Below are 12,189 nucleotides of genomic sequence, written 5' to 3'. Positions count from 1 at the left end.
ATAGCAAAGGTCATTTTAAAAATATTTAAAAACACAAAATAGGGCAGATTAGTGAAAAATTGTTAGATATCAAATTAACACAAATTTTTCCTTCAACCTTAAGTTTATCCAGTGTTTTAAATTGTAATGCGTATCTATTCTAAGTAGCAAAGATTTGTATTAATGTTGCGTCCCTTCGTTAATAAACACATTGCATCGAAACAAAGGGGAATTTAAAGATATTTAGATACCATGCTGATCATTTCGTTAAATTTCTATTTCTACATTCCAAGACTGGCGAGGCAGTTGGATGTTGTTTTATGGAAGATGAACAACATATATTCAATTGGCAAATACAAGGAAATAATATGCTAAAAACTTGAGACCTCGACCTGAAAGCGACAGCCAAAAGAAAAATAATTCAGATTTAGTAGATACCCCTATGACACAATCAAGTGAATAAAAATTTGGAAATATTTTTTAAGTCACCAAGGGTGGATAAGGTTTCTTAAAAAATGTAAGTAAATAACTATGTCAAAAAAGATAAATGCATTCTCTACTAGAATAAAGGTGATGTTCCTTTAGAAGGACATTTCTAGAGATTAACTGAGAATTTTCATGCGGCAAGCCCATCTTAAAATTCTGACTTGAAAACTGCGCTATATGAAGTACTTATGAAAGCTTGATACGTACCATCACATGCTAGGAAAATGAATTCGTGGTCTTCAGTTATTTGCTTGACAGTGACATCTGGGTACGCTGAAGAAAAAAAACTAAAATTTGTACCATGATTTTATAGCATCAACATATATATTGATAAAGCGATTTGATGTCGAAGAATTCTTCAAATAAAAGTCTGAACGATTGTTTGAGAGAAACATAGACACCGATCAAGTGGATAACTGGATGGAGGAAAATGTGTTCGGAAAAGATATACGTTCCATCGACAGGAATAACAAGATTAAGCAAAGATTTAACAAAGGTAGCCACTTTCTTCAAGAATATATGACAATCACTTTTGGCTACAAGAAATAAATAATCTTGACAACTAAACTGGGGTACGCTAAAGACAAAGTAGATTACCGTCGACTGCCTACCTTAGTTTTTCAAATTATATTTCACAAAGTGAGAAACTTTACGTAATTTCGAGATTCTTTGTTATAAGAGAGTTTAACGGTAACACGAAGAATGAACAGCATAAATTATGTCGTTCTAGTTTGCTTTTCTAATAAAATGTACAATACAAATGTCAGGATTGGGAATTTTATGATGAAGCAATGTAAAACTGAATCGCATATAACAATCTAAGCATTGCTCCCTGATTTTATTAATTCTAAAAAGGTTCAGTTCCTAAAAGGAAGAAGTCCGTTGATGTAAAGAATCTCTCTAAATATAAAAAGACATTTCTGAACTTAAAAGCAGTGATATTCTTAATTGAGAAAGAAAGCTTAATTGAGAAGAAAGTTATTTTCAATGATTCAGGTGATACGAAAAAAGGCTTTTTGAAAACAAATGCAAACTTATTGGTACAAACCTGTTACGATTTGCTCTTCTGCCGATTTCGTTGAATTTCTTTTAAAAATAAAATCACCCATTGCTCTAGATAATGCTAAATTTCCTGGAAACAAAGATAAAAGCAAAGTTAGTCCTAGTATTTTAAAGCATACTGCGACATAGGTCATTTTAAGTTAAAAATTACATGCGTGCTCTTCAATACCTCTCAGTTTTAATACCGCTTTGATTCATTGCAGGCTTTATTTACAATTTAATTTTACCATATCCTCCCGGGTCAGCATATTCTTGTGTATTATGTAAGGCTTTCACAGTGAAGTAAATATCCTCTGATCTATCGCAGACGAGAGGACAAAGGTGGCAAAATGGAAAGCGTCAAGTCAGAAAGTAACTTAGAAATTTTAAAAAACATGGAATATTGGAGAGATAGCCATTGGAGTTTAATCATTTGCTACTACATTATAGTAAAAATGTTCAGGGATTCATTTATACATTAGAATATGTCTATTATTTAACATTTCATGCAAATGATACAATGCAAATGATACCGAAGTATAGAACATAGTATATTATGCAATAAACCCTAAATTGTTATCTAGTTTAGATCATTACTAAAAGGCAAGGGGTTCAAAAAATAGACGAAAGGTATTTGCAGGACATGAGATGAAATTAGCAGCTGAAAAGCATCCTTCGTCATAATACAGCTACCGCATGCAGTGACATTATATTTTTCGAATATTGGAAATTTGACATTTTCAAATAGTCTTTAGAATGCCCAAATGATCAAGATTCGAAACGACCAGAGTTTGCACTACAGTGTTTAAGGAAGCGTCGTTAGAGTTGTGCTAAACCTGAGGATTCTAGTTGTTATTTTCGTTATCTTGTGATCATAGTCGTGATCAACTTCGCCATCGTTGTTGTCATGGTAGCTGTTGTCATGGTTGTTATTGTCAAGGCCGTTGTTGTCATGGTGGTTCCGTTAACATTATTGTCATTGGTGACGTTCATGTCTTTCTTACACATTGTCTCTAGTGTGTTCCTCCTTGGCGTCCTTTTAATTTCAATACAACAATCTCATAACCTTCCATAAAAACGGTGTCTTCTTGAAGAATTACACTCAATGGAATTCAGACCTTTTCAATAATAGATTGAGCAATGACATTCGTGGGTACAAAGTTTTAACTGACATCGACCGAAACAGACAACTGGGGATTAAAAACTATATAGGGTTTATCGCAAAAGTTTAATCACAGGGAATCTGCAAATTTCGATTGTATAAAACGCCTAATGTGGCTGCAAATACAACTAGAAGCAGATTATAAAGATTAAATGATTTCTAAACCTAAATCCAAAATAATGCAGAAAGATTCGTTGATTTCATGAAATACATAATTTTCAGAAACGAATATCGTCTTTTTAAAAGAACTTAAACCAACTTGCATACGAAATGGGCAAAAAGCCTAAACAATGCAATCTCGCGAATAAGTTATGACCGATTTTAGTGGAAGTGTGGCGAAGCAACCCTAAAATGCTTTGCAGCATGCACAATGCGTTTGTTGCAAAAAGCATTTTGATAATGATTCGAAATTCAAGTGGCAGTTGGTTAAACAATCAATGCCAAAATTAATTTGTAGCTAATAAAAATGTGCTGAGAGTTCTTTCGAAATCAGTGAGGGAATCTGAAAAATTGCAGACAATGAACTGAAGCTCCATACGCAATGGGAGATGTACATCCCTTTAAACTGCTTGATAATCAAAAAAAATCTTAACAATCATCTTCAGCAGAAAAAAAGATTATGTGATAATTCGCAAAGTTCTTAGGGGCAGTTATGGAAACTCTTATAATTCAAGCTACTTAATATCTATTGAAAAATTAAAAAACTCCAAAACTGGCTCATTCATCTTTTATGCTATTCATATAAGGCGTCACTCGGGCAAGTAATGGAAATTCTTAATAGCTATCTTTGGGTATCTTTAATAGTTAATGCTTTTCAACGGTGCTTGAAATATAAATCCTTATCAAAAGTAAAACCAAGCATTTTAAATTTCGACTTTCTGATATGGAAGGGGGTCAGATTTGATTATTCAGTTGTCCTTAGTTCTAGTATTTGTCGAAAGGCATTTTGGTTATGACGCTTTTTTTAAATATGTGTCCCACTTGTGAATGCCAGTGTCACGGTGAAACAGTAGCATTATTTGCAAAATTTAAGGTCCACTGCTCTCGATAATCACAGAACGACCAGCTATAAAGAAACTGAGCAAAAGAGGGCCTGAGACCGATCCTTGAGGTCCGCATTACTTGGTATTTGCCCAAAAACTATAGGACAACTTTAAGTTAATGATCTATTTCCGTTAATGTGGAAGCTTTGCAAAACAGAAATGCCCCATCACTAAAACGATAGGTGCGTACCTAAACGTTAAGTCTGCACAATCCACTGCTTTAAAATAAACAGGCCTTGGAAATCCTCCCTTATCCGACGGCTTTTTACATGGTTCAATTAAACGCAAGTGCTGATAAACACAATACTCGTCACGTGAACCACATAAGAGATAGGAAAGAAATTTCATATTTATGTATGCCAAACAAAAAATTTGAACGGAATAGCTTAAGAATGATGTTTATAGGCTGTAACTCCGAATTTCTAGGATGATGCATTACATTTGTATTTGAATCAGGTAAATTTCAACTTATGCCTCTCTGTTCTATACACGAAAGAAGAACAGCTCTGCCTACTTGGGATCGAGGAATATTTGAAAAATAAGGTAAACTCAAATTTCGAAAGGTTCTCGACAGCTGCGAGAAAAACGAAAGAAAATTTACCATTAACTCGATTAAACTCTACCCAACCACCAGCAGCGACAATCCTTTTCGTTTCCGCTATGAGAAAAAGCAAATGTACAAGTGAATTTTGAGACAAAATCGCTTTTAAAAAAACAGAGAAATCTATGACTTGATTTTCAGGATAACTTTCAAACACGAAACTAGAAGAAAGTGCCATAGAAAGAATTAGAAAAGCTGGGCTCTATTAGGAAATGGAAAAACGTGGCAGAAATTGTAACAGAATCTGTAAAATTGGCATGTAGTTAGTATTTCCAAGCTATGGGAAGCATTAAGTGTTTTCAGGTAGCTAAATACTTTCTCGTCTTCCCTTATCAAATGCTTTTGAATTACTTGCACATGAAAGTAAAAACTCAATTGAATGCTAAAAATACTTTTTACTGTAAATACTTTGTTTTAATACTTTACAAAATTATATAACGTCTGGTTAATACCTGCGCTTTATGCAAACATAATTAAGAAAGCCGATAAAAGGTTCACGTTATGCGAATTACCAGAAATGAAAAACATTTCAAACGTCAGGTTATATTTGTTAAAAAACAAATCAACTTAGCTGAAATATTAACACAACTGATTTTCTTTGTATATGAAATTTATTAATCATTATGAAACACGCTAGTCCACAAATCATTTCCAGCCTTGGTTTTGTTGACTATAATAAGTTCTAAATAAGTTCTCCTTTCGACCGGAAAGGGCAGCAAATTAAATAATTCAGAAAAATGAACAACATTTATTATATTTGCATTTGCTTGAACAGACAAAAAATATTTTGATTAAAATGCTTGTAAAAGAGAGCTTTGCAAAAGGTGCTCATGGGTTTTCAAACAAAACAAGAATATATTACAGAAGGGATTTATGAGCGCTTGTCGGTGGTTTTAAATAAAAAGATGCCGTCACCATCTTATTCGAGGAAATAAAGTAGCCTCGGAAGGTCATTTGTAATAAAGTTACTTCCTTACTCGAAATGAAAGACCCAAGTTAATTTATCCGCCAATACCCGCCAATTTGAGCACCATGAACACATTTCGCCCAAATTGGTGAAATAATTCTGGTGTACATTTCTGGTGTATAGAATACAAAGCACAAACGTAAAATATAGAAAGCTTGGCGAAAAAATAGTATTAAATTATCTGCCTTTTCGATTATTAGATTTTCATCTAAACCTTCAACACTTACCTTCATTGGAAGGTTTGTGATCAAACGATAATTCTTGAACCCGCCCTTTGACACTTGCGATTCCTCTTGAATCGCCACAGTTGGCCTAAAAGTTTGATAGCCATTTAAAATTCGAAAGAACATATTTTTGTAAAAAGATAACATAAACTCTTAAATCAGGGATATACTTTCATGGCCTGAAGTCGATAAAAAAACTCAGGAAACGGAAGGGGGAGACTGGTGATGAAAAAAATAGCTTCAAAATGGACCATCTGCAAACATGATGAAGCATGTGTTAAAAAACCTCAGGAGCTTTTAAATTAGCAGATAATATGTTTATCACGAGATAAAAATGTAATAGAAAATATTTGAAAATATATTTTTTCTATGCAAAGCAAATCGTAGCATTCCTATTTGATTTGGAAGTTTTACTGCATACATTTGGCACAAGAAAGATACACTGGGTGACATTAGCATACAATATCTTAAAAATAGTGTGAAAGTTACACATGCAAACTGACAGTTTTGATATTATAAACAATGAAAATCCACGAGAGCTGGGTACAAAAATCATACATATTGACTAGAATCTTGATTGAAGTAAAAAATAACTAAATGGCTGCAATGAATATTGCAGGCTTTAAAGGGCCTATATGAGAATTAGCTACAAATATTTTAAAAAACACGACCTAGAAACAAATCAGACCAAACTACAGAATGAAATGTCCTATTTTCCGCACATATAAATTTGTCTGAGAAATGAACAAATATTTGTAAAATAACCATAATGAAATTGTTCAAGCCAAAACTATATATGTTATGCACAACAACACTTACACAAAAGATTGTATTGTTTTTTACGAGAGTGCAAATAGCAGTCGATCCTGCCATTTCATCTTTCATTGATTCGTCTGTAAAAAAAAAAAAAATCTCTTAAATTTGCAGTACAAGATTTCTATATGCAGCAGGGGCAATCAGGCACCATTTTAAATGGGTGCTGTATGGTACTGTAGGTCGCATGGTCCCTGAATGCAAGTAAACACGGGACCGGGGATGAGATCGCATCCAGGCGTTTCCTGCAAATCAGCCACTTTCTATACATACATCAATATTTTCAATAAAGAGTCCTTCTTATTATTATCCCGTGTTTCAAGTAAGCTATACTTCAGTCACGAAAGTCTTGCACTTTTTTAAAATTATAAGTAGTTATCAATGTTGACCTAAAAATCCATTGCGTGCTTGGGAAGAATCGGCAATTTTTATCAAAAATTATCAAGGAAGTATATCGAAAGACGGATACTTTCTAGCAAGTGTGGTGCGTCCTTACCTTGTAACATATCAGCATCGCAGCTTAAAAAACCACTCTTCAATGCATCTACGATATCTCCCTTGCCTAGTGTGACAATGATAAATAGATTAATTGGTAGGTACTAGGCATCTCTATAAAGCTAGCTGCAGGTACAATCGTGAGAATGAATTGGAGCTTTATTCGAAAAGGGAAAACAAGGCTATTAAGCAGCCTATATTTAAAGTTTTACAAGATAAAGCAGACATGTTCAGTTGTTAGAGGCGCTGACTACGGACTCAAGGGTCCGTGGTTCGAGCCCTTGGCGTGACCAAACTTTCACCTAGAGTGAGAAGAGTCGCCAACTTCTGTAATTCCAGGCGTAGGAATCACGAGGTGTGGTCACATCGAGAGGAAGGACCAGGACACTGCTCGATAAGCATTAGCCTCTCAGTGTCCTAAAAACTACCTTCGGATGCTAGATAGAAACAAATACAAATACATAGGTAGTAACTCAACCTACTAAGTTTTAGACGCAATCTCTTCAAAAACATTTCTTGCATTTTTAACCATGGGCCCCGCTATACTTTATGGCTATCTCATCTCACCGATTGAAGGATACCTTCAATTTTCTTTGATAAAACGAAACACTGAACATTTTTCATTTAAAAAACGGTGGCTAGAACACACACACTTACAGGGATACAAACAAACTATTGTTTATCAATAATTTACTTTCTAAGCGGCGAATGAAGAGTTTCGGAAGGGCGGTAATGAATGTGCAATAGAAAAAGTCTTGTTGGATGACTCACAAACTATCCTTCACGTTAAATCCAAATGACATATGACAGTAAGACTTTGAAATTTGACCGTGGCAATCAAAAATAATTTTTTTCTAGAGTTTTTCTATAGCAACAGGATATTTAACACAACTTATCCACAAAACTACGTACTATAGCCTTTTTGACTGACAATCTTTTTGTGAAGGTATTCTCCACAGTAATGTGCAACTTTCGAACCTAAAAAGTGTGGAAGTGTTTTCAATAATCATTTCAAAACATTCGCTAATAAACGGATACACTTTAGATTATACCTGGTCCTGTAATAACAAAAGAAGGCAAATTTACTAGCGAAAGAAATCACACTCTCTGCGCAATAAATACGCTCCTTGTAAGCTTGTAATCATAAAGAATTATTTTCGTCCTTATCACCAGAAAACTGTTTAATGACTGTCGCCAAAAATTCATAATCGAATTTCACTAACCAACCTAAAGTTATTTAAATAAATACAACAAAAAGTCTCTTTTTACTTTCAATAAATATTTGGTTGAAATATCAAAATGAATCTGTAGCTACATATGCAGCTAAACAAACATCTATTTTATATCACCTCCATGCCCATCAAATACGGCAAAGAAAGCTGCATCTTTGTCCTCTTTCAGTGATAACAAAACTGTGTGCTTGTCTTCCATATCTTTTATTTGAGTTAAAGGTGGAAAACATTCAAGAAAGTTTAAACATAATTCAAAAATTTATGAGAATTCCTAACCTTTCGCTTTGTTTAAGAGATAAACAAATTCCTGTCCTATAGCATTCCACCAATTTAATGTTTAATTTGAACAAATTTATTTGGCTTCTTACTATAAATAATATAGAAGAAAGATAAACAAAAATGAAAAGGGCTTATAGACTGTGAAATGTTAATACAAAGCTTTCTCTGTTATTAAACAGCAACTGGGAATGAATCCTTCTATTGCATATGTCTAGTTGCAATGATCTTTGTATATGTCTAGTATAATATACAAAGAAATATCATCTTTTACTACAAATAAAAAAATATTATGGGATGGAGAAAATACTGCTCAGCAGGAGAATAGCAACAGGGGCCAACTCTCTTAGCAGTATCTTAGTTGAGTCTGCCCCCACTGCGGCCTACAAAAACTACAGTCACTACATGCCTTTTACATGGTAGATCATTAATATTGAGTTTTTGATCAACTACATAAATCATATAAAGTTGCAAACCTTATAGTTTGAAAGCAATACCCAAAAGTTGCAAGACTAGCACTAGAGATTTCTTCAGGAGAAACTAATGAGTTGATTCTATAATTGCAATCTTTGTGATAATAATTTTGAAATTTTATAACCATAAATTATAACTACAATAAAATCAAAAGGATACTGATCCTCCATCCTTGCATACATGATGCAGCCACTCTATAATTTGCATTACCAACTGCTTCAGTTTCTTTGGTAGTCACTGGCTCTGACAATGTCTGGCCCATGATTAACAACCTTCGAAGTTAACAATAGATTAAATAATAATAATAAAAAATATTGCCCAACCAATAGTAATTTGTGCCAACAGAGTGTGTTCCAGAAATACTTCTTTTCTTTTAACTCTTTGTAGAACAATTGATACCCCTTATACTCTCCCTGTATACCAGTGAATTTTCAAAGAAGTGAAATACAAAGAAAGATGCAAAACTTTCTAAATCAAAGGGACTGCAGATGAACAATCAATTATTTTAAAATTCCTTTCATTAGGTATGATTCTTTGTGATATATATATAGCAGAAGCTGTTCATGCAACTTAATAACATGTTTCCATTGCTTTCCTTATTTCACAATAATCAGCTGAACAGTAAGGAATGGCCCCCTACCTTTTAATATTTAGTTCAAACAAAAGCCTATCTTAGGAACTATGGGTATCTATGCCACATAATCAGCATTCGCTTTCTAGCCTATTACTTTTTTAAAGAACTTGGAAATTAGTGAATAATAAATGTGAAAAATCAAAAGTTTAAAAACAAGTAACAATATGAAATGCTAGTAAGTTTCAAACCAAAAACTTGCTGTAAAAGCGACAAACCAACAACTTCTTTCATTACAGATTAATGTTTCCAGAAATTCTAGGTGACAAAACCTTTGATTAGTGAAATGGTTATATTTTACTATTGCCTACATATAGACTGACCATTCAAGCAACAAACCATCAGGTCCAAGCAAAATCAATCTCAGATGGTTTTTAGTAGTAACATTCAAGGTTATGGGGTTAGTGGATTGTAGCTAATGATATGCCTCTATCTTGATTTTTGCTGCTGCAGCTGTGTTAATGAAGGCATTCTCTGACTAATTTTTTTTTTAAAAACTCAGCTCAAAATGAGAAAGCACTTCTTACTTGTCGGGGATGAACAGACAATCGGTTGATGGTCTGTTAGCTTCTAAAATTTTGTATCACATGCACATTAGCAGTTAAAATTGATGTTGTTAATTTACATCATGTAATGTACTCTGTGGTAAGAACTATGGCTCTTATAGGAATAAGCCAGTCTTGAATTAAAATACCAAAGAAAGGTTAATAGAAAGGGTATCTTGAAAAGAGTGAAACTCTGGTTTAAATGATGCAATTATGATGTACAATTGTTTTGATCAAATGCTGTGAAGCACCATGAGATGTAAACTTTGTTTCAACAACACTTTGTTGCTACAAACATGCTTTAATATAACTGATCAATGGCCAAAACAGTAAAACCATTTCTAGGGGCAACACCTAGTTGGTCTCAAAGACAAGCTCTTATGAAATCCCAAAATTTATTCAACCACAATGTTGAAAATTCAGGCCTGTTGTTTAAACATTAAGATTGAATCTAGCAACAAAATTATAGATGACTATTAAAAATTTGAAATGAGTTTAGAATTTTTTCAGTCACTGATTTTTTGGGCCAAAGATTTTATAAGATCCTGTGTGTTATATAACAAATTATTTTTAGGTAACTTGGTACCTTAATTGTGTTTATAAACCATAATTAAAAATACACACACACCATCAAAATTTGTTCTTAGAAAAGTAAAATTCCTAAGAACAAATTTTGATCATGTATGTGTGTTTTTAATTATGGTTTATAAACATAATAAAGGTACCAAGTTTCCTAAATAGAGTTTACAATGACTTCATCGCATAGGACATGTGAACTCCAGGCATGAAAACTCCCAAATAGCATGACTCCTTGATTTTTTTCTGCATACACATATCTAATTTAATCATATTAATACTTGCTCAGTTGTGGTGATTTTAAAAACCATTTATCAAGAAACATTCTCAAATATTCTACAGATATTTTGTTGTTCTTAAATTCACAAAGAAAATGTTATGAATCTGTTACAAGCAATCAGTAGAGAATTCAGCATATGTGCCTGAAAGTACTGATGTGATTAAATTTCAAGCAATTTACAACAAGGGGCATCAGAATATTTGCTTGAAGGGAGAATCTTTTTGAAATGCCTGGCTAGCATAAGAATCCTCAGTGTAACAATGGTCAAAACCCCTAATAACATAGAAAAATAATGTAATCATTGAGGATCATCAAGTGAATTTTATTTTGCTACTTGGTTGTAAAAATCTGCCAAAAACTAAAACATTAGGATATATTAAAAAGTCTTGAATTCACAATTTTCCCACAGTTTCTGAGCAAATCTGGACATAATTTAAAAACTTCGCAAATAGAGAAATATTCCTAATATGCTGAGTTTGAATATGTCTTTGAAAATTGAACAGGGCAAAAGTTGTATAAGATGAAAATAAAAACAAAAATGAGAAACAAACCTTTAGTTTAGCTTTCAATAACAAAAACCTACATTTGGAAATTGAATAATATGTTTACATACAAAGGTAAAATATGGCAAAATTTTTAGCATTCTTAGAAATAAAAGACGACAAAGATACAGCTGGAAACACAAATGAACAACCAAAGCTTCCACTAGATGCGTTTGATTGATGAAGAAAACTAAATTCTAGCGCAATTTACTACAGCTTCAGTTTCTCTTTCGCTATCTTGGCACGTATTTTTCTTTAGCGGATACAGATGTACGTGGCGTGAATATTCTCAAATGACTTACGCTTTCAATACGCAAGTTTTTAATTCGCTGGGATGATATTGGAATGAATTGCAGGTTAGCGGAGCGATTATATTTTCCTCTGAAGTTTCTATTGCAATAATTTAAAATACTGCTTTATCAAAGCTAGAGATTTTCAAAAAGAAAAAACCATTTCGATGAGTGAAGTGAAAGACTAATCTTAGCGAGTTTCCTTCCCTTAACAAGTGGCTGATCTAGGCCGACCAAAAAAGTTGAAGGAATAAGACGGATGTGCCGGACTGTGTGCTGACATCGTATATTTTCAGTTGGCAATAACATGTTTCTTAAACAAGAACATTTATCTCGTGTTCGATATAAATTACAAGCATCATTTAATTAACGCATACCGATGTTTACTTTATGTGCATTTTCAGTGTACAGCTCGCTAGAATTATTTGATCCTCCAAGCTACTAATCGTTTCGCAAACCTGTTTGGTTATCTTGTTTAATTGAATTGAAATGAAATGAATTGTTTACGGTTGCTGACCTCGTAACTCTAGTT

General features: G+C 33.3%; 1 protein-coding gene across 2 annotated transcripts in view; it reads right to left on the bottom strand.

The window, feature by feature from the left end:
* The window catches only part of LOC135686943 (putative protein phosphatase 2C T23F11.1), a 24,983-nt gene extending 12,794 nt beyond the window's left edge, over positions 1-12,189 (bottom strand). Inside the window, exons 1-11 of one of the 2 annotated variants that reach the window (XM_065203350.2) lie at positions 12,035-12,155; positions 11,377-11,404; positions 8,953-9,065; positions 8,161-8,244; positions 7,724-7,789; positions 6,813-6,878; positions 6,323-6,396; positions 5,507-5,591; positions 4,313-4,369; positions 1,514-1,597; positions 673-738 (exon numbers count right to left, since the gene is read on the bottom strand). In XM_065203350.2, the coding sequence (XP_065059422.1) occupies positions 673-738; positions 1,514-1,597; positions 4,313-4,369; positions 5,507-5,591; positions 6,323-6,396; positions 6,813-6,878; positions 7,724-7,789; positions 8,161-8,244; positions 8,953-9,055 (685 nt within the window). In that variant the 5' untranslated portion in view covers positions 9,056-9,065; positions 11,377-11,404; positions 12,035-12,155. Of the gene's footprint in view, positions 1-672; positions 739-1,513; positions 1,598-4,312; positions 4,370-5,506; positions 5,592-6,322; positions 6,397-6,812; positions 6,879-7,723; positions 7,790-8,160; positions 8,245-8,952; positions 9,066-11,376; positions 11,405-12,034 lie in introns of both variants that reach the window. The other variant, XM_065203351.2, reaches the window with a different exon arrangement.

This window comes from Rhopilema esculentum, chromosome 6 (genome assembly GCF_057945365.1).
Source record: "Rhopilema esculentum isolate cy_ngs chromosome 6, ASM5794536v1, whole genome shotgun sequence".
In the NCBI taxonomy this organism is placed as follows: domain Eukaryota; kingdom Metazoa; phylum Cnidaria; class Scyphozoa; order Rhizostomeae; family Rhizostomatidae; genus Rhopilema; species Rhopilema esculentum.
This window is presented reverse-complemented; position numbering and strand designations above follow the sequence as displayed.